A 23118-nucleotide genomic window follows, 5' to 3' on the forward strand; every position below is an offset into this window, starting at 1 on the left:
TATGTGAAATGGAGATATATCAGTCAAAAGAAAAAAGAAAGAGAAAATTACTATAATGGAAGTAAATATTTACCCGAGAGAGGAGATTTTGAGCCTCTTCGAAGATAGTGGATGCATAATTAAGGTCATTGGCATCCTCAATCCCAGCGTAGCAACCCTGAAAGGGATCGTCCTCGATGACCTTGCTTGGATCGGGCATACACAGCGCGTTGGCTTCTTCGATTGCCCCTTCGGAAAAAGTTGGCAAAGAAAGGGAGTGACCTGTTGTCGCGGCCCCGAGCTCTTCACTTGGGGCGTTCTCATTAGCTTCGAGGGTCTCAGCATTTACCTCCTCCGGGATAGTTGTTGAAGACAAAGGGACAATCTCAACCTCCGGGGACACGGGGGCCTTGCCCACATCTTTCTTTGGGGTTCCCCCACCACGGGATGAGGTTTCCAGCTCGGAAGGTTTGGCGGCCTCGATCGGTTTCCTAGTTCGAGGCACCAATGTCGACTCCTCACCGTCATTTTCTTCATCATCCGGGGAATCATGGGCCGAATCTGTGCCCCTTTGAGCAAACCTTTTCCGTAGCCTTCGAGCAGGGGTTTTCTTATCTTGAGGGTCTTCAGGCTTCGAAACCCTTTTCCTTTTGTTGTCCCTCTCCGATTTTGGAATAGAAGGCTTGGTCTTTTCCCCGGGAGGAGCCGGCCTCATCTCGGATGCATCACCAAGGCCAACGCAAGTGAACGTTAGTAAGTTGACGCCAACAATATAAGAAAAGTGTTTGAAACTTGGGAAAAGCACTCCCCATGGTTCTTGTCCTCCCACTGGCCCTTCGATAATTCACGCCACTTGTGCTCATTATAGGAAGAGGTGGCAGCTAACTTTCGTACCCTATCCTCGAGGTCGGGCATCGCTTAAGGCACCCAGGCATTGGCTGCCAAAAGAAGGATAAAGACGTTATGAAATATGAAAGCAGAATATGTATAAATACTGGGAAAACAAACTCCACTTACGGTTGAAGTTCCACCTATCCGGGAACAACATTTTATCCCCGGGGATGACATCCGAGGTTCTTACTCTAACAAATCGGTTCATCCAACCTCGATCTTTGGTTTCATCAGTACTGGCAAAAAAGGCTTTCGTTGTTCGACGCTGCAGCTTGATAAGCCCTCAAAATAACTAGGGCCGATACAATCGAATCAGGTGGATGAGGGTGAATTCCAACCCTTTGGCCTTCTCGGAAAAATACCGCAGCATGATCACGATACGTCAAAAAGAGGGGTGAATCTGACCAAGGGTGACTTCGTATGTTTTGCAGAAGTCGATCACCACCGGATCGAGGGGACCCAGCGTGAAGGGGTAAGTGTAAACACTTAAAAAACCCTCCACGTGGTTAGTAATGCTTTCCTCGGGGCTTGGGATCTGAATCACGACCTCGTCTTCCCAGCCACAGTCCTTCTTCACATCCTTGATGAGCTTCTTCGATATCAAGCTAATATATCGAGATGTGTGCTCGCATCGGCCTGGGACATCGGGGGGATTCTCGATACTAAAGTCCTTCTTAATTATGCAAGGACCGGGTGTGATTTCCTCAAGATTTGGCGGCACTACCGGTTTGGCCGGCCGGGAGACAGAAGAAGACGATGCTTTATCCTTTGTAGGGACCGTTTTGGAAGTTTATCCATGGTTGAAAGCTAAAGAATATTGGTTGCCCAAGGATGTGGTGTTTCTTGCAAGAGCTTAGCATTTTCCAGCGCTTAGGGAGGTGGTGGAAACGGGCGATTAGAGAAAGAGATGAAGATGGGAAAGATATGAAGAAAGAGTAAAGTTCTTTACTCAGAGGAATCGCCTCATATTTATAGAAGGGAAACGACGGTTCAGCTGCACTAGTGGCCGACCAATACTGGCGTGCATTCAATGATTTTGGTGAAGTGCACCGATGGGACATTTTGGTCACTTCGAACGCCTGCATTACAGAAATGACATCATCACTAAAGACTTTGGGAAAACGAGGATAAAAAATGTTTCTTATTATCTTGCTCTAAGAAACGCGGGGACTATCTGTATACAGTCGAGATCGAATGCCTTCGATCTGTATGGTTGAGAGGTCATCCGAAATTCGAGTTCGGGTAAGACCAAGTTCGAGCTCGAAGGACCAGACCCGAGTTCGAGGGCAGAGCATGATGCATACCGAGGTCGAGTACCTCGAAATAGTACCGTTATGGATTTGTACCAGAACAAGTTAGATTCCTGCCACGTCCCCAAAGTCATGACACAAATCCCGGAATATGATTGTACTATTCCGTACTAGGCGGTTAGACAGTTGTATCAAGAATATTCCTTACTGTAAATAGATATATTCCTTATTTAGGATTCCCCTATTATATAAAGAGGACCCCAATCATTTGTAAGACATCTTATAGTCACTGGAAAAAAAATATACTTTCTACCTTTTTGCCTAGTGTTCATCAACATTGTCTTTTAGCTCTATTGTTCTTACTTTATTTTTATTATTTAATTGTTCTTACTGTCTTGAGCCACCTCGAGGTCACTGTTGCTAAGTAACATTAGTTTGATTCACTTCTATCTTTTATTTCTACTTCATATTTCTTGATTATTAATTGGTATTGAACTAAATCACATATCTTTAAAACCACTAATCAAATTTAATTGTTACTCATATTTTCGAGGTAAACAAAGTGAGAATTAAATTCTGATAGTAATTTAAGTATTCGATACAAGCATCTTTGTTACAATAAGCATGAAACTTTAGCAATTCTCAAACGCATTTATTTAATTCTGATAGTAAGGCCTTCTCTCTCACTTTTTGTGGCTTTTCCGGGACCGAGATGTTTACGTATTAGAAATATCACATAACTAAACTATAGTAATTCGCAGTTAGAGGCAAAACTTCACAACAAACTTTAGGTAAGTTGATTATATATTCTTTGACACATAAAAGTTCTGCTCTCTTCATCCTTCTACTCCAGTTATGTATATACACACTTATGTGACTACAAACACTAATAAGAAATTAAATATACTTATGCTCCATTGAACAGGTTAGTTTGAAAGAAATACACCTATCATGCTACTTAAACAATATTGATTTTCTATTATAAAATGATGTACTATATGACTTGGCATACACGTGCACTGCACATGCCGAGAAACTAACTTATCTTTATGTTTATGCAATTATTTTTTGTGTTTTTGATTCTAACTATTTTACTGTTATTATGGTAGAGTCGCTTTTCTACTTTATTCATATTTTAGTTTATGTGCTTTTGGCATGTCTTGCTAAAATTTTTAGTCCAAGGTACATATGGCAAATAAATTGTGTCGATGGATTTCTAATTTACTCCTTTGTGAGTTAAATAATTATTTTTCGACAATACTTTTTCCAAATATTTTGATAGAATCATTTTCTATTTTATTCACATCTTAGTTTATGTGTATTTAGTCTTTCTTTCTTAAATGATATGAAATATATTTTAGTATAGATATTTTATAAATATATATAGAATACACGTGTAATGTACGTGCGGAGAGACTAGTTAAATTATGTTTCGAAAGATTAAAGTGGACGACAAAGATGAATGTAAAATTATATAAAGCATATTGGAAGCATATTTTCCCATATCCAAAACAAATTTTTTAAATAAAAAACAAAATGACCACGCAATTGCTTTCTGTGCTATTTTTGCAACCAAATTTATTTTTTTGATAATAAGGTAATTGCAATATTCACTTTAGCTTGCTTGCCAAATCCTCATTCCCAAATTCCAACTGCCACGCCAAAAGACCGCTAAAGTTGAAAGATCACCATTTACCCCCCACATAAGAGCACAACAATCAACAAAATACAGCGAAAAATTGAACAAAACTAGCTCGGTAAATTGAACAAAAGCTCCGCTAAGACGAAAACTAGCTCGGTGGCTTCAACAGCAACATGTTTGCTAAAATCTTTGAAAAGCTCAATCCTACGCCCCCGGTAAATTGCTCGATTTCACGTTTTTTTTTGGATTGTGAATTTTGCATTATACTCTTTTTTTCATTTTAGCACCACCTACTTTACTTTTCCGATCTGTTTTTTTGGGTGGGTGGGGTGGGTGGGTAAATGCTGCAATGATACAATTATTCTATTATGAGTTCTGCTGAATTGGTTCCTTACGTCATTTTCAATTAATGTTTGATCGTTTGATTCTTATAGATTCTATATTACCATTTATGTAGTCTGTCAATCTTGCAGAAATCTGGAAAAAAGAAAGAAAGAAAGAGGAAAATCTGTTTTACTTTTAAAAGGCATGGATTAGAATTATGCATAATTTAATAGTTATTGCTGCAAGAGAAAAGAGATACACTTCACCTAAAGAATGAGATTATATGGTATGTCTTAGCATGAATATTGACATAAAACTATTTGGCGCGAGTTTATATCTGTTATGTTTAGTTCCATAAAATTGTGGATAAGTGTAAGAAATAGAAAGATAGAGAACCCTATTGATTTACTTCCCTTAAGTAAAGTGCTTACTAGTTTTGGTTGTTTCAGACGGAAAAGATACTTTTCCTCCATAAAATATTTAAACTTGCAATTGTGTCACATGATCAAAAACGATTATTAATCATCACTGCTTGCAGTTTAACTGATTTTCAGTGCAAGGCAGGACCCCAGTTGCATTAATTCAGCTCCCAGAAACCCTATATCCATTCTGTTCTCTTCCTTTTTGCTGTGAAAATAAAATCTAAGAGAATTCATTAGCAATGATTTCTGCTCACATTGCAGGAAACATATGAAACATAACACAGAAGAATTCCGTGTTTGATAATCTAAAGTAAAAGAATTATCATTTCTTTCAGCTCATAAGCAATAGCCAAAGCCAATTGTTTCTATTGGAGCATTTTTGCATTTCTTATAATCAGGGCTACGGCTAGTCACATTCAAGAATGTAAATGCTTTGAACTTGTCACTATGTCTTTGTCGAACTTTTTCAGTCTTTAAACTGTAGACCTGAAATATGAGGTAACATTATCTGGGCCTTATTTCGTCCTGTGAAAACTGGGTCTATGGCTTGGATTTCAGGCTGCGGAAGAAATTAGACAGAAATAAGCAAAAGTATGATTAAAATGGAATCAACACTTTTCTTCTTGAGTCAATACCAAATTCTTAGAAGTTTGGTTTGCGATATTGTGAAGGGTAACTCTATATATTAGGTTCAACTAATTGTTTTTCTTACATCACTCCAATACAAATACAATAGACTGGGACAGGGGTTGTCCCAAGTAAAATGCAACACAATGTAAGAGCTCCTCTATCGAATAAGATCCTTAATTCAAGCGCGGTTACTATCTGTAGTCTATCTTTTATCTCTTCCCCGCTCATGAAGGGGGGTCAAAGAAAGTTAACTTACTTCTCTCCAGAGCAAATGTCTATTTATGTCGTGGTCGGCCTTCCTACTTGATGCAAGATCAAGAAGGCCAAGAATCCAAGAAACTCAAGAAGTCCAAGAATACATTCAAGATTAGGATTTCTTTTCCTTAAAAACTAGGATTTCTTATTTCTTTTTTCCTAGTAATTTGATAGTAATTTGATTCTTGTTTAAGTAACTAGGATTCCTACTAGAATTCTTTTTTCTGTTGTAGTTAGGATAGGTATTTCTTAACCTTATTCTTGTTCTAGTTTAACTAGGATTAATTTTCCTTAACCTCATCATTTTTACTCATTATAATACCTATTTAAAGGGCTCAATATGCTGAAAATAGAGATTGGTGATTAGTTTTTCTAAGTTCTTGCTTCAAAAACGTAATTTATCTTTTATTCATTCTTCTTCCTTTATTCAACACTCGTGCAATCTTGGAGGATTGAGGAACGAGTGGGTAAGGTTCTTTTCATCTTACATTCTTCTCATGTGAGTTTGAAGAACGCTTTCGCTAGTTTTGTGAAAACTTTAGCGAGGTGCTTTTGTTTTTCTCTCTTCTTTGTGCTTGAGAGGTGCAAAACCTTGAAAGTACATCACTACTAGAATGTCTTCTTAGTTGAAGAGCATTCTGTGAACTACTTAGGATGGTGGAAGCAAAAAAGAACTTACTTGAATGATGTTTTCTGCTTTGCGTTTCCCCAAAGGCAAAGGAAGAGACTGCATTGTAGATAGAAAACATGGAGAGAAAGAGATGGTAATTCTAAGTTCAGCTTTTGCTGCTTTGCCAGTGCAAGAGATGATTTGTATTGCTCATTGCTCCAACACATTCACTACGGACAGTTTGATAGTGCACTTAGAAAGTCTCTTCCAGCTTGCATGAACAATACTTGCATAGTATATAACTCAAACCTAGTTGTCTCTATCTGCTGATCTATTGTATTGTGCTTTCAAACTCTCTTACCACGTGTTCTCAGCATAGTGCATCCCGAGGAAATGAGAAATTGACAGACCTGGAAGCAACAATTGCTGTTCACTATGGGATTCCATCTACAGCGTCTATTCTGGCATTTGACCCTATACAACAACTCTTGGTGATAGGAACATTGTGAGTAAAAAGCATATTCTTTTATATGCCTTTGAAGATGCTTATGATGGTGCTTTGTTTGTATACAAAACTTTTATTACCGGTTTTTGTATGGGCTGATAAGTAGCAGATAATATAGTGCATTATTTGTCACCTTTAGCTACAAGGTACAGAAGCCTCTCCACTTTGGAAGTAGCCAATATTTTGAGGAGTTCATCTGGGAGTAATAAGTTCCTTATATATATATATATATATATATATATATATATATATATATATATATATATATATATATATAGAGAGAGAGAGAGAGAGAGAGAGAGAGAGAGAGAGAGAGAGAGAGAGAGAGAGAGAGAGAGAGAGAGAGAGAGAGAGAGAATCTGTTCGCTGTCTACTTATTCTTCTTGAGCTTTGTTAATGACTAGAAAGCAAAAAGTATTTGTGGTGGCAAGAAGTATTTGTGGTAAAAATTACTTTCTGTGTAAACACTTAATATTTTATTAATAAGTTATCTTATATAATAGCAAAGTGTTCTAGTACTTCGTGTGAATATATATGGCATAGACCAAAACCAAACCAAGTTAATAATCAAACCAAAGCACCCAAGTTAGGTAGAGCAAATCTGGTATGTACCCCACACCCACACCCAAATCGTTCCTACAGGGGTGCGACAAAATTTGAAGGATCCGAGCAACATATCATTTAACAATTCTTTCAAGGCTGCAGCATCACCATGTAAACACATATTAGGACCAATTGTCACAGTTTTTCAGGTGACGTGAATATATCATTTTTTTTATCATAAGCTGTACAAAGAAGCTGAACTTATAGTCCATCATATAAATACATGAAACTTCTTCGACCTCAAACATAGTTCAGAAACATGTCATTTCAGCTTCCGCATTCATGTGTAACAAGCATCAATGTAGTAGCTTGAAGGAACTGCCATCAACTAGAACTGTCTTATCCTCATTTCTCCGTCCTAGTTCTTGTATACAATTCAATAATCATTGTAATTACAGGGATGGAAGGATTAAAGTGATTGGTGGATCTAATGTTGAGGGCCTTCTTTTTTCTCCTAAGCCATTACCATTCAAGAATTTGGAGGTTTGTAATCTGAGCTGCGCGAAGTCTCTGTGTGTGTCTGCATATATGCACTTTTCTGAACTTAGACTGCGAGCATGTGGGAATTCTTCTTGGTGCTGAGGCTCTCAGTTTTGTAGTCAAAATATATGACTGATTTTATTTAGGTTGCCTTTCTGTTTCTTCTTTCTTTCCAAGGGCTGTTTCTCCACAGATTTGTTTATCACTTGTTTATTTGGTTTTGATGTTTTGCATTATCAACTGATCAAATTCATTTCTGGTTTCATGATATTTTTGTCAAGCTGATGCATGCATACAAATGTTTGATGCTATATATTTTAGTACATGGTGATGGTTAGCATCCACTTCAAATATGTTGGTGTTCTTCTGATATACATATATGTTTCTCTTACCTCTTTCCAGTTCCTGCAAAACCAAGGATTTTTAGTGGGCGTCTCAAATGGAAATGAAATTCAGGTAATTTTTCTGCTTTGCAATTTAACCTAGTAAAGACTGGTTCCAGAGCTGGCATTATTGAATCTCTTTGTTCATTGGTGGAGATGTATAACAATGTGCTTACTTTCGCAGAAGCTTTTGCTGTGACAGTGGTAGGCAAGTTAATAACTTAATTCACACACACACATACATATTTATTTGTTTAAGAAGGTATTCATTCAGGTACCCAGGAAACTCTTCTCTCGCATTAATGTGTCTTTGCGGGAGATGGGATTACTGTTAGCCAGCCATGAATCTGCACCACTCTCTTCTCTTCCTTCATCACTGCTTTATTTCTTCCCCAATTGTCCATATGCTGCATTCACATCTCTTTAACAGCCAATTTCCTTTAAAATTGACAGGTTTGGGATCTAGAAAACAGGAGAATGTCTTCTAATTTACAATGGGAGTCCAATATTACTGCATTCTCCATGATCTATGACACTCATTACATGTAAATGGGTAGATATTTTTTTTCAAAGGATTTTTGTTTACTGTACAATTAAGTTTGTGTTTGACACAGGCGATATGGCTGTACACAGGTTTGTGGGTGATGAATATGGTTATCTCTCTGTTCTGAAGTACGAGAGCAGAGAAGGGAGCTTGGAACTGCTACCTTATCACATTCCTCCGAATCTTATAGCTGGTAATGGGATTGCTTTCAGAAATCTGGTATATAGTAGGTGTTAGAGTCCCACCTTAGAGATGTGAGGTCTCTTTAAATGGTCTTGGACAAACCTCACCTCATGAGCTAGCTCTTGTGGTTGAGTTAGGCACAAGGTCCATTTCTTTATCAGTAGGTTTCATATAGTTTGAGGATCGTGGCTTTACCAGAAATTAGTGACTAAATATTCTTAGTTGCAGAGAAACTTGAGACGATGTGAATTGTGAAACCATTGTGTTTCTTCTTATTTCATTTCTTTTAGTCTTCCATTCTGGTTTCTGTTATGGAAACTTTTGACTAATTTTGACTGAGGGAAAACCTACGGCTAAATTTTTTTTCTTTTCCTAAGGCATTTTCACTGTCATCTTATCTCTTGTTCCAAATGTTCTTTCTACCCCGTTCTTGTTCTTGAATTTATCTCTAGTTTTGATTTTCACAGTAATACGGAATGACATTAGTGAGACCGTGGTTATTGCTCTTGTTATGATTATAGTTTTTAGGGTAAGCTTATAGTTGATCAATTTGCAGTCAAGAGATTTGATATGAAAATGATTATCTAAACTAATTGACAATCTTATTTAAGCTCAATTGCATTTGCAGTCGCAAAACTGCTATAACACTAAAAAATTTGAACTAGAGGCCAAGCAGTGAAGTTTTGTTTGACATGCAGTTCCACCACTAAGAATATCTGCTATGATTATGTAGCATCTAGTAAGCCTTAAATTTGGCACATAGGTTGATGGCTTTATAAGAACATTGACATCAACTCTTAAGGCAAAGTAAGCTAAACAATACACCAGCCTGTTTCTTGGAAATTTCTTTTAGTTTCCACATGCTTCTGAATAACTCAATTGCTTAGCTTTCTAAGATGGTTAATATTTTTAAGATTTCTCAGCGCATGCAGCATCAATAAACTTATGATTTACACGAGAAACATGAATCTTTGGAATGTTAGAGGTGAAAGAGTAGGAGGATACCTGATACTCCCTCCGTCCTAATTATGTGACAGTGTTTGACTGTGCACGGAGTTTAAGAAACAATGGAAGACTTTTGAAACTTGTGATCTAAGACAAGCCATATATATTTGTGTCGCTAAGGGTAAAGTGAGAAGTTTTAAGTTAAATTGTTCCGGAATAAGGTAGTATGACATTCTTTTTTGGATTGACTAAAAAGGAAAGACCGCCGCATAAATTGGGAAAGAGGGAGTAATTAGGAACGCTTAACGTCAATACGAGTAAGAAATGCATTTCCATGAATGTCTTCCCTTTTTGGCTTTTAGGACTAAGTCATAATCTGCTCTTTTGGAAATTCCATTTCTTTTAATATGCAGTGTGATTTTATCCCCCAAAAGCAAATGTACAGATGTACACTAATGTATGTAAATGCTCTTCATGTTGCCATAACCATCTTTTGCAGAAGCTGCTGAGATTTCAATGCCTGATCAACTAGCCATTGTTGGTTTACTTCCCCAACCTAGTTCACTTGGAAATAGGTAAGAGATCATCGAAATTTCTTTCTTATTTTCTGGTTTTTGGTTTTTCATTTTAGAGTTGTCTTCAACATCTATGCTATTCTGCTTCTTATCACATATTTGTTCTTGGTATCTTCCTTCACTCAATTACTTTTTAGGGTCTCAGCAATGTCTTTCTTTTTTGTGTCATCAGGGTCCTAATTGCTTATGAGAATGGATTAATTATTCTCTGGGACGTTACAGAAGATCGAGCTGTTCTTGTTAAAAAGTATAAACAGCTCCATGTGAAGGATGAAATTGTTGTTCATGCTTCAAAAAATGCAAGTGAAGAGAAGTTTCGTGGTTCATCAGATAATCAAGAAGGGGAAAAGGAAATAAGCGCACTCTGTTGGTTGTCATCTGATGGGTCAATTTTGGCTGTTGGTTATGTTGATGGAGATATCTTGTTGTGGAACTTATCAGTTCCTGGCAAGAAAAGTTCAGAGGCTGAAGCATCCTCTAGTTATGTCAAGCTGCAACTCTCAGCAGGAGATAGAAGACTCCCTGTTATTATTCTGCGTTGGTCTGCTAACAATGCACAGAATGGTTGTGGGGGCCAATTGTTTGTCTATGGTGGTGATGCAATTGGATCAGAGGAGTCCTTGACGGTAAGCACTAATCCTAATTTAGTTTCTCAGCTTAGCCTTTTCTTCTATCTCCATCTTAATTCTGTTAGCATTCAGCAAATATGACATCCATAGAACTTGAGACATGCAGAAGCAAAGATTATTTGCTCTTGATGATTTTGCACAGTGATCCTTGTTTATATGTTACATGTTGTTTAAAATCTTGTACTCCATCTATCTGACAGTTCTAGAACTTCATAGTTGATATCTGAGAACTATTTTGCATCCTGAAGCAGTTAGTTTCATGTAATACAGTTTGATGTCTGTTCTTTTTCTTTTTTGTTCTCTCTGAAGTTCCTCATGTTGAGATTTCTTTTTTCAAGTCAATTATCCTCCTTATTTGGTGTTCAGGCTTAGTTGAAGTACCCTCCTGTATGGTTAATTGAGAGTTGTTTAACTGGAATACAGTCAAAACTAGGCTTCTGAATTGGGTCTCACCACCCAAGTTACTAAAAGCACTAGATGAATTTTTATTTCTCTTAAGAGATGGTAACTATTCTTTTCTTCCCTTATAAGTGATACTAACTACTCAATTTTTTTTTTGAGAAAGGTAACATATTATTTAATCGTAGCACAAAGGCTGTGCTAAGGCCATAGATACATATATCAAAACGAGTAAAACCACGGCTATCTTCTAACTCCTACTACAGTGATCGTATGATATCTATCATTGAATCTACATCGTGTACAAAATCTTCCTTACACCAAAAGTGAAACAAAAACAAGCAGTTCATCTTGATCTTCTGTAAGGAGTTGTTGTGTCCTTCAAAACATGTACTGTTTCTTTCCATCCAGATTGTCCACCATATACATCCCGGGATAGTCTTCCACCACTTTTTTTGTTTGATCAGGTCTCCTGAGAAATTCCAGCAAGCAAGCAGCTCCCCTGTACTCCTGGGCATGGCCCATGACAGCCCTTTCATGTTCAAAAATAGTTGCCATAAAGCTGTAGCCAACTTACAGTGCATAAATAAATGGCTACTACTTTCGGCCTCATTTCCACACATATAACACCTTGAGCACAATGGCATGCCTCTTCTCATATGATTGTCTTGTGTTAGACAAGCATCCCTGGCTGCTAACCATACAAAGCATGCTACTTTAGTTGGTATTTTGGCTTGCTATATTATTTTCCAACTCCATAATTGAGTTTGCTGACCTTGATTGTTGAGCATTTTGTATGCTGAGTTTACTGTAAAAGAGCCACTCCTATGCCTTGTCCATTTCAACATATCCTCCTCCACTGTAGTCCCCTTGAACTGATCTAGAACATTCAGAAATTCAGTGAATCTAGGTAATTCCCAGTCATTTAGCTCTCTTCTAAAGTTGAAAATCCATCCGTGTTGATCCCAGCTGTCTTCCACCGTGGCTGCATTATTCAAACTCAAAACTTTCATGTCACTGAAAAGGTCTTTAAGAGGTCATTGTCCTAGCCAGTTATCATTCCAAAAGGATGTTTTCCTCCCATTCCCTACTACAATAGAAACATTCTCCACAAAAAGCGGCCAAATAGCCCTGATGGACGTCCATACACTAACCCCATATGTTGTTGTCACTGCTCTAGGTATCCATTGTCCCTCTAATCCATATTTTTCAGTGATGACCTGTCGCCATAGAGTTTGATCTTCCCTGCCAAGCCTCCAAAAGCCATTTCATGAGTAGGCTTTTATTATGTAGTCTCAAGTTTCTTATGCCTAAGCCCCCAGATTTCTTGCTTTGCGTCAAAACATTCCAGTTTACCAAATGGTAACCTCCCTTCTCTTTATTTCCTTGCCAGATGAAATTCCTTCTCATAACATTGATCCTTTTCTCTATTTTTGTAGGAATAGGAAAAAGGGACATCATGTATGTGGGAAGTGCATCTAAGACACTGTTAACCAAAGTTACTCTGCCCCCCAGGGATATGTACTAGCTTTTCCACTTGGCCAATCTTTTCTCACATCTTTCTAACACCCCACTCCAAATATCTAACGACTTGTTTTTAGAACCCAATGGTATACCTAAGTAGGTTGTTGGAAGAGTTCCAACTGTGCATCCAAGAACACCTGACCAGCCTTTGTATATTAGTTACCTCATTTACTAGAAAAATAAGGCTTTTCCTCCAATTGACATGTAGACCAGAGACTGCCTCAAAAATTGTTAGAATTAACCTGAGATGTCTAAGCTCATCTTCTTTTGCATCACAAAATACCAAAGTATCGTCTGCATGTAGTAGATGAGTTGCCTGCATTCTACCTACACTACTTGCCACCTTAAAACCAGTCATCCACCTATTGTTATTTGCTACCTTTATCATGTTATTTAGACCTTCCATTGCTATTAGGAACAAAAAGGGGAGAGAGGGTCACCCTGTCTCAAACCTCTATGTGAAGGGAAGAAACCTTCTGCGAAACCATTGATGAGAATAGAGAACTTGACTGAGCTTATGCAGAAGAGCATCCATCTAATCCATTTTCTTCCAAAACCCATAGATTTCAGCATTTTAAAAAGAAAAACCCAGCTCACATGATCATATGCTTTCTCAATATCAAGTTTGCAAAGAATTCCAGGAGCCTTTATCTTTAGCCTTGAATCAACACATTCGTTAGCCACTAGTGCTGCATCCATTATCTGTCTCCCCTTTATGAAAACCATCTGATGCCTATCTACTAGCTTGGAGATCACAGTTTTCAATCTCTCGGTCAAAACCTTAGAAATAATTTTGTACACAAACCCAATTAAGCTAATAGGCCTAAAATCTTTTAACTCTCGAGCTCCGGTCTTCTTTGGTATAAGGGCTATATATGATGCATTAAAGCTCTTCTCAAAAAACTCCTGTGTATGAAAATTCCTCAAGGTTTGCATAACATCTTCCTTTACAATATCCCAGCAAGAAAGAAAAAAACCCATAGTATATCCGTCTGGCCCAGATGCCTTGTCTGAAGCACATAATTTAACTCCTGCACAAACTTCATCCTCTTCAAATGATCTTTGTAACCACTGCTTCTCACTCTCAGTTATACAAGGACAATCAGCCAAAACAAACTCTGGTCTCCATTCCTCTGTTTCAGTGTAAAGTTTTTGGTAGAAGGATATAATTTCCCCTTTTATAGTCTCTGGATTCTCCACTGTCACACCATTAACTTTCAGCTTATCAATTGTGTTATTTCTCCTATGTGCATTTGCCATTTTCTGAAAAATTTTTGTGTTCCTATCCCCTTGCTTGAGTCAAGAATTCTAGATCTTTGTCTCCAAGCTATCTCCTCATTTTTTGCTATATCTTCCAGCTCCATAAACATGTTGGCCTTCTGCAAAAGCTCATCTTCAGATAGGTTTCTAGTTTACTGTATAACATCCATTTCTGCCATGGAACTTAGAAGTTAAGTTTTCCTTACTTCAAAGTTAGCATGATTTGTATCATTCCACTCTTTTAGCTTTCCTTTCAGCATCCTCAATTTGCAGGCCAAAATATAATCAGGTCTACCCTGTACCTCAAAAGAAAGCCACCACGTTTTCACCATGTCACTAAAACCTGCCACCCCGAGCCACCAATTTTCTAACTTGAAATAAGACTTATGATTCTCCCATTCTCCACATTTTAACAGTAGGGGAGCATGATCAGAAGAAACTCTGGGTAACAACGTTTGGGAAATATTCTTGAATTCATCATTCCATTCCGTAGAGAATAGAAACCTGTCTATCCTTGAAAAAGATTGCTGATTGTCACCCTTTGCCCAAGTAAAACTTCCTCCGATAAGAGTAGGATCCACCATTTCCATGTCATTAATGAAATCAGAGAATTCTCTCATGGATCTTGTTATTCTCCTACAATTTCTCCTCTCATTTGCAAATCTAGTTGTGTTAAAATCCCCGCATATTACCCAGGGACCATCAAAAAGTCCCCTAGTATCTGCAATTTCCATCCACATAAGTTGTCTTTCCACCCTGTTGCATGGTGCATATACCCCTATGAGATGCCATGAGAACTCATCTGTCACCGAGCTGAATCTACAAGTAATTGTGGATATTTCAGTGGTGATCACCTCTCCTCTCCATACCCTATTATCCCATAAAATAATAATTCCCCCACTAACTACTCAATTTATATGAACCTATTTCCTTTTTAGTCCGTGCCAAAAAGAATCATCCCTTTCTATATTTGGAAACAGTTTACCTTTATACAATGAGTTATAGCCACACAAGTTATATGCGCCTCACTTTACATCACAAGTTCAAAAGTCTTCTCTTTTTTTCTTAAACTCCGTGCCCAGTCAAATAAGTTCACATAAATTGAAACGGAGGGAGTATTATTTATGTAAATACTAGCCAAATAATCACTTTTATTAGTGCTTTAGCGTTTTGACTCTTTTAATCTCATTACATATTTGCCTTACACTCGATAGATAATTCCAACATGGATAATTTCCTCTTTGTTTTCCTTTTATTTAAGACGAATTTCCTAAACTCCAAAGGCATGATATATAAATTTCCTCAAAGTTATAGATTTAGCAGGCCTATAGTATTCCATAAGAAGCACAATTACTAGTCAGGAATCATAAAACAAAACAAAATGAAAAAAGGGAATTGGAGAAGAATAATATACAAAACATTAAATACCACTTTTGACAAATAGAAAGAGAACACTTGCAACAAATAAATATCAAACATTCAAAAAAAAAATCCGGAATCAGTGTTCTCCAAATGATGATTGATGATATTATTATGAAGTTTATTGATATTAAAAATGGAACTTAGTTAAGAATAAAAGTTATCCTACCCTAGAAAATTGACTTTATAATTACCTTTGAAAAAAAAAATGAAAAATCAGACAAAAGAAGGATCAGAACTAGTAACAATAGAATGGTTTAATTTTCATATTTTATGGATTCTAGTAACAAGTATTTAACTAATAAAATATATTTTATCATTTTGCTTCAATATGCTATATTAAGCTAAATTTATGTGTTTGTCCCCTATTATGCTATTATATTACATTTTAAAATGTAATTAGCAAAACTAAATCTAAAATAGAAGTCCAAGTGTGTTGGTCCATTAGTGTGTCGCAATGATGATTGAAGGTGTTAAAAGGTGATGAGGTATACCTAAAATCACATGGAAAAAAGTTGTCGTTTAAGGACTTACAATCTCTTAGAATCAATGCAAATTTAGTGAAAAAAGTCCACGTGGAAGTAGAAGATCTATATTGGCAATATCAACAAATTAGAATTAACCTTAGTCATATTAATATGCTTGCAGTACCATAGTTTAGTTGACTGGTAGTTTGGATGTAGTTAGTTGACTGTTACTGCAATGGGGCTGTCCATATGCAGTTTTTTTTTTTCTTCTTCTGTACAGATTGCTATTGGTAATAAAATTCTTTATTTACCCCAAAAAAAATTGCTTGCGATAGAGATTGAGAGAGGGATGGAGCATCATGGCATGGTTTAAATTATAATTGAATTTGTACTTCCTACAAACTTGTAGGTTATTTTAATTAATTGTTACTTTTGGAAAGTTATTTATTACTTGCTATCAGGGCTTCTCTCACCTTCTTTAGCCGAGAGTCTATCGGAAACAATCTCTCTGCCCTCCTCAGGGTAAGGGTAAGGCTGCGTACATCCTACCTCCCCAAACCCCACTTGTGGGATTATACTGGGTTGTTGTTGTTATTTTACTTTTGGAAAGTTAGCATGTTAAATTGGTTAAATAAGAAGTACAACATTACAAGAATACAGGAAAGCTTAAACATGCCAATAGTTTCCATTGCTAAAAAATTGAATCATATGGAATATAAAGCTGTCCCACATTCTTGTAGAACCATATTTTAGCCTACGTTTTCTACTTTTTGGTATACTGCTTGTATTCAGGGATTTTCTCAACATTAATAAAATTATTTACCTTCTCAAAAAAAAAATTACGAGATATATGATTTTTTTGTGGTATCTAGTTTGATGTGTGCCTACGTTTATGCCAATCTTTTTCTTTGTGTTAGGCAGGTCTTGAATCTTGATTGGTCCTCTGGGATAGCAGCACTGAAATGTGTTGAAAGAGTAGACCTTGGACTTGATGGATCTTTTGCAGATGCCATTGTAGTTTCAAATGCTAATGGAACAGGAATTGATGATGCTTCTTCCTTGTTTGTGTTGACAAATCCAGGGCAACTGCACTTTTATGACAAGACAAGCTTGTCTGCTTTAAAATCTAACCCAAAGAAGAAGCATGCAGATTTTGCTGTTAAGTGTCCTACAGTTGTACCTACCCTTGAACCACGTATAACTGTGGCAAACCTATATCCAGTGGATAGGAAATGGAATTCCTCAAGGACTCCTTCCGAGGTACTGGATGCTTTCTAATTTAGATCATTCAATGCAAATCTGTTGTCATGTGTTTTACTAATCTTCTTCAACTAATATTAGTTGTTTCTTTAGGAAGTTAAGAAAGCACAACTCCATCCAGCTCATGGTGTGACTGAACGGGAGATCAAAATGCCTAGTGTTGCCGGACAACTTCCTCTTACTGAGGATGGTGGAATAGAGAGAATACTTGTTGCTGGCTATCTGGATGGATCTGTCCGTCTGTGGAATGCAACATTTCCAGTCTTTTCACTTATAGCTACTCTGGAAGCTCAGGTCCTTGCATTTTGCATTTATTCGACTCTTAACTGATAAGCATCTGCCTTGATGTGTTCTCATATTCACCTATATAGTCATAAAAATAGTCTCTGGTTTCATTGGCATGTCGATACTTACCAATAGATAACATGTCAATGTGTGATGGCCAGGTGGAGGGCATTCAAGACACTGGTCCTAGAACAGCAATATCTGCTTTGGATTTCTCCTCCACTGCTTTAACTCTTGCCATTGGCCACCAATGTGGCCAGGTAACATCTATCATGTTTTCAGATGGCTGCATCTTTGAGAAACTGGTAACACCATCTGTAACTTACTGATACTTTTCGTTTGTGTAGGTTTGTGTTTATAGCCTCATGGGGCAGTCTAAGACAACTAGCTTGAACTTGGTTCCGGATACTGAACAGGATGGTATGCCTTTATGTTCTTAAACTCTTCTGTAACTTATGTCATTTTGAAGTATTCTTCTAAACCGTGGATAGATACTGGCCTGACATGGGTGGGAAGTCTGAAATTCATCGTTTATTAGGAGCCTCCAGGAGAACAATCATCACTTTTCTGTTTTAAGTTCTAATTATGCTAGGTGGTATTGACAATAGATCGGAGAGGAGAGGCATGAGAAGAGAAAGTTGTTTTTTAATGATTAAACTCAATACAAAGCTTATATAGGAGTAGTTAGACTCAAATGTGGTACTGACAACTGATCAGAGAGGAGTGGCATGAGTAGAGAAACTTTTTTTTTCCTGATTAAACTCAATTATAATAGCCCACAAACAATTGGCGGTTGAACTTGAAAGGGGTTCGCCGTGAAGCTTAGCTTAGGAAAATCCCGTATCGGAATGGAGGTGAATGTTAGGGACCATATAAGTGGGTTCTGGACTTTAACTGTTGAGGTGCCTGTTGGGTTAAAGTCTAAGAAGATAAAACTTTGAGGCCCCAAAGGTTGGGCAGAGTGAGCAATACCTTGGTAGTTAGGCCTGGACCATGACAAATAGTATTTCCTTTATATTTTACATTATTAGTGGAAGGGATTCATGAGTCCATGAGTGATGAAACAAATTTCTTTCTTCATCAAGTTCATGTCATTACACATTTTCACTCTTATACACAACCATCTCGTTCTACATCATTATAGTGATCCGTATCTAGTTCATTTTCAGTTCAGTGCTGTCCAGGTGATGCTTGCTTTCAGTTTTCCCTTGTAAAATCTCCAGTAAGCATCCTAAAATTTGTAGCTGTGGGCTCCAGACTTGTCGCAGGATTTGAAAGCGGCCAGGTAAGGTCAATCCAAGCAGTATTCTTTTGATCATTACTAATTGTAGTGGCAGATACTTTGGAAATCTATCAGATGTTCATGTTTGTGTTGTCCTGTCAGGTTGCCATGCTTGATATTTGTTCATCATCAGCCTTGTTCGTTACGGATTGTTTATCCAGCTCAAGTTCCGGAATCACTTCTGTGGCTGTGAATACATTAGCTGATGCTCGTGAAGACACTGTGGACCACTGTGAAGAGGGAACAACAAATGCACATCCGAAAGAGGTTATTTCAGTATTAACCAGAGATGCAGAAGTGGTTTTGCTCGATGGCTCCACCGGCAATAAAATTAGCTCTCAGGCAAAACACACAAAGGAAATGTCAACTGCTATATCTCTGTATATTTTAGGCAAGAATGACTTTTCATTTTTTTAATCAATTAATCTCTATGGAAACTCTTATGAAGAGAAAATTATAATTAGGTTCTTATTTAAATTCTTATCAGTGAAGAAAAAGATATTAGCTTCTTAAAAGCTTTTTTGTGGTATGTAGATGACATCACCTCTGTCGCTGAAAAGTTGCAAAAGCATTCTTCAACGCTAGACAGTGCTGTGCAGCCTGAAGATTTGAGACAGACATGTGTGGATTACCAAATTTTGCTTTGTTGTCAGAATGGCTTGCATTTGCTCTCTTTAAGTTCTATAATTCAGGTGCCTTTTATTTACCATCCACTACTGCAGTGTTTCCTGTTAATCTCCTAACTTCACTAGTTTGTAATAAGATTATGTAATTATAGGGCGGTGTCAACCCTATTCGTGAAGTTAAACTTGCTAAACCATGTTCTTGGACTTCCATTCTTAAGAATGATGCTGAAAAATATGGACTGGTTTTAGTATATCAGAGTGGAGCAGTTGAAATAAGGTAAAAAGATTTTATTTGTGTCTCTCTTTTTGTACTCTTCTCATGCATGCTTGAGCAGTGAGATGAACATCATTGGCTTACAGACGTTTTCTGACTGTATGCATTTTGGTGATGGATTTTATTTCTGGGATTACCGATTATTTTGAGATTCAATTTCATTGTTCGAGTATTTTGATGTATGCATGTGGAAAACATATGATTAATCTACATCAACTCTTGCCAGGTCCTTGCCGGATCTTAATGTCGTGGGAGAATCCTCACTAATGTCTATACTTCGATGGAATTCCAAGATAAACATGGATAAGACCATAAGTTCTCCTGGTAAAGGGATGATTTCACTGGTTGGTATTGACTTCACTCTTTTTCTCCCTTCCACGTAAAAAGATAGACTACTTGTTTGTACTCATGATACTGCTTGCTATTTTATATTAGGACCCATTTCATTGTCTAACATTTCATTAGTATACTGGGACCCTATGTTAGGTTGAAACCAATAGAACTGCTTATGATTGCTTCCCATGCCCACGTTCCAGATTATAGTTAGGACAGGACTACTTCTGACTCTCACCATAATGCTTCTACTCAGTTTGTGATGGTTGTAAATACTTTCCAGAAAATTATGACTGGCACGATAACTTGATACAATCTAAGGGGCTATTGATAGGCTTTTAAAGGCTCATTATTGACTTCACTCTTGATTGTGTTTCTTTTTAAAACACTAATATTTTGCTAATTGTTCTTTTAATTTGTAGGTGAATGGGTCTGAATTTGCTATTTTATCTCTGTTGGCCTTCGGAAATGATTTTAGGTTTGTCACTCATTTACATTCCATCTTGCATGTAATCCTGCAATCCTAAAATACTCAGCCCTGCTGCCCAGGGGAAGATCAAAAGAGTCTCCACACAAATTCATGAGCTTTCTGTTTATATTATGATGGGATAACAATGACCTATTTATAGGATTCCGGAAGCTTTACCCTCGCTTCATAATAAATCTCTCGGGGCTGCTGCAGATGATGCTGTCGGTACATCCCAACATCAAAAGAAGAAACAGGTTCCTACAGTGTGATATCAGGCTTCTATTCTTCGTCTTTTGCTAGACCTCTTATGGAAGGTAATTTTCTGCTTTTTCTAGAATGCTACCGCCGGTATTTTTGGTGGCATCATGAAGGGGTTGAAAGGGTTTAAAGGACAGCAGGCTGCTGATTACAGTAACGCTCGAGATTCTCTTGTTACTCATCTGGAAAACATATTCTCTAGATTTCCGTTCTCAGACCCTACAAATGTAATGGATGACCTTGGAAGCCTGGAACTGAAGTTAGGTAGTTTCCCTAGCCCTACTATGCGCATTCTTGAAAAAGGTTATGGTCCACTAGTACAGATTGATTCTTAACTGCCTGTGTTCGTTTGTTACAGATGATATTGAAATTGATGAACCTGTTCATGTTACTTCATCATCTCTCAGCAGTGATGATTTCAGAAAAGGTATTTTTTATTGCTACACAGTAAATAGAATCTTTCTTCCTTCGTATACCCTTAATGAATCTATTGGTTTACTCCACTTATCCAGAAAAGGAGACCGATAGAGACAGGTTATTGGAAGGTGGTACTAGTGATGCCAAGCCACGACAAAGAACTCGTGAAGAAATCATTGCTAAATATAGAAACAAGGGGGTAATATTATCCTACAAATATATCTCACAATGAGTAACTGTGTTTGGGCATTTGCATTTACTGACTTGCTCATTACTTGTAGGATGCTGCCTCTGCTGCAGCGGAGGCAAAAGATAAGCTTCTTGAGCGTCAGGAGAAACTCGAGGTATGTCTATTTAAAGCATGTTTTCTTAATCTTCATCCTGCATATTCAAATGCATGTTTTTGTTCTTCTGCTAGTATATTGCACAATGTAAGTAATAAATTTCTATTGTAATTTATCTTTTCATTTGCTTAATTTTCTATTTTGAAGCAAAGTGGTAGTTATTTCCATGAAATGACATTGAGTCAAAATTATGAGCCTAGACACCTATAGTACTTTGTGGCATTGTTAGATCACAACAATCTTCCTCTTAATTTTAATTGGATGGTTAGCTAGAAAGTAACTGTGTGTTGACTCAACCTCATGAAAGACTCCCCCCTTGCCACATGTAATTATTGTCATTATTTGATGGAAATGAATTGAATCAAGAACACCACTTATCTCCTGCATAATTTGTTTTCATCTTAAGCTCGGAGAAAGGCCATGATTTTTCTTTTTTGGATCATATAGTGGTTTTGAATTTAGCGACTGTACACTACTCTGAAAACAATGGCACCAGTGCCTCTTTGTCTCAGCATAGTTCAATATTTCGTTCACATTACAACTGCTCGGGGTGCATTTAGTTGTCGATAAAAACTTCCTTTGATGAAATCATAGTGTTGGGTTACCTTGAGTTTTAGAAATGTTTCTCCAAGATATTTTACAACAAAATGGGAAAATTGTGTCTGTTAACTTTCCCTCTACAAACATCTCACTGTTTTCCATGTCACTTGCTTCAATCAACACTTAGACATTGTTATCAACTTTAATACTCAAAATTATTACTACTAGAACACTATTGTCATATCCTTATATAAATCTTGTTCAGTTACACCATTTTTCACTTACTTTTATGCGTAGTCAAATTCTAAAAAAGATTTAGGAAATGAATTTTCAAGGTAGTACCCTTTTTTAGATAGGTGCCTTTAACCTTCTTCGGTCTTTTTCTAGTAACTTCTTTAGATTCCATTTTTACTCAGTTCTGAGATTGAAGTTCTGATATCCCTCCTACAAACTTTCCTGTTTTCTGTTACTATCTTTACCAGAGGCTCAGTAAAAACACTCAGGAGCTACAAAGCGGGGCTGAAAACTTTGCGGATCTCGCAGGTGAGCTTGTCAAGGCCATGGAGAAACGCAAGTGGTGGAACCTGTAATAAAAGGGCTAATAATTGTACATATTGAACGTATCTCTATGTTATTGCAGTGAACATGGAAAACAAAAGGCAAATTGTTAAGCGCGTAAAGCCTACAGAGAATTGTTGATTGTTCTGTAGTCGTGCAAGAGCATAAGTTATAGTTTGACTAATTTGTTTTTAGGTCACCACTAATCCACGAGTGACAAAAGCACCTACCATTTTGAAGAGAAACCAAAACAAAAAAAGGCCCGCTCACGCTTGCTGTTTTTTTTTTTTTGAGAAGGTAACAATTTGTATATTAATATAAAGACTTCACTGAAAATGTGAAGTCACCCATAATTACAGTGTTGAGTGTCCATACAAAACTACACACAAAAAAGGACACTATTCCTCCTAGTTCTTCTTACAATGAACCTAGGACATCTAAGATGGATTCATGATCCTCCAAAAGTTTTCCTTTACACCAAAAATAAAACAGAGCTACACACTTGTTGTTTCTTTTGCTTCGATTTTTTTGCTATCTTGCTGATATTATTATA

General features: G+C 37.2%; 1 protein-coding gene across 5 annotated transcripts; it reads left to right on the plus strand.

The window, feature by feature from the left end:
- The first annotated feature begins 3713 nt into the window (after window positions 1–3713).
- On the plus strand, window positions 3714–23118 carry LOC107829771 (uncharacterized). 5 transcript variants are annotated; one of them, XM_075248678.1, is made up of 24 exons: window positions 3742–3977; window positions 6378–6508; window positions 7510–7594; window positions 7994–8047; window positions 8428–8519; window positions 8608–8711; window positions 10146–10221; window positions 10394–10847; window positions 16841–17179; window positions 17273–17473; window positions 17626–17724; window positions 17812–17884; window positions 18634–18749; window positions 18849–19137; window positions 19281–19438; window positions 19525–19649; window positions 19873–19990; window positions 20402–20457; window positions 20609–20702; window positions 20784–20970; window positions 21065–21133; window positions 21219–21322; window positions 21405–21467; window positions 22490–23118. In XM_075248678.1, exons 1-24 carry the CDS (start codon window positions 3936–3938, stop codon window positions 22595–22597), a joined length of 3237 nt encoding a protein of 1078 aa, XP_075104779.1. In that variant the 5' UTR covers window positions 3742–3935; the 3' UTR covers window positions 22598–23118. The 5 variants fall into 5 exon arrangements, with proteins under 5 accessions (XP_075104780.1, XP_075104779.1, XP_075104782.1 ...); XM_075248680.1 differs by having other exon boundaries at window positions 3758–3977; window positions 8428–8527; XM_075248679.1 differs by lacking the exon at window positions 7510–7594 and having other exon boundaries at window positions 3714–3977.

The sequence above is a fragment of the Nicotiana tabacum genome, unplaced genomic scaffold, assembly GCF_000715075.1.
Source record: "Nicotiana tabacum cultivar K326 unplaced genomic scaffold, ASM71507v2 Un00020, whole genome shotgun sequence".
Lineage (NCBI taxonomy): Eukaryota > Viridiplantae > Streptophyta > Magnoliopsida > Solanales > Solanaceae > Nicotiana > Nicotiana tabacum.

What these genes read in the sequence shown, in the direction of transcription:
- LOC107829771 (XM_075248678.1), top strand. Translation starts at nt 3,936, where the DNA reads ATGTTTGCTAAAATCTTTGAAAAGCTCAATCCTACGCCCCCG. An exon ending in CCTCAAGGACTCCTTCCGAG is followed by an intron (nt 17,180 to 17,272) that starts GTACTGGATGCT and finishes TTGTTTCTTTAG; the next exon opens with GAAGTTAAGAAAGCACAACT. An exon ending in TAGCTACTCTGGAAGCTCAG is followed by an intron (nt 17,474 to 17,625) that starts GTCCTTGCATTT and finishes TGTGATGGCCAG; the next exon opens with GTGGAGGGCATTCAAGACAC.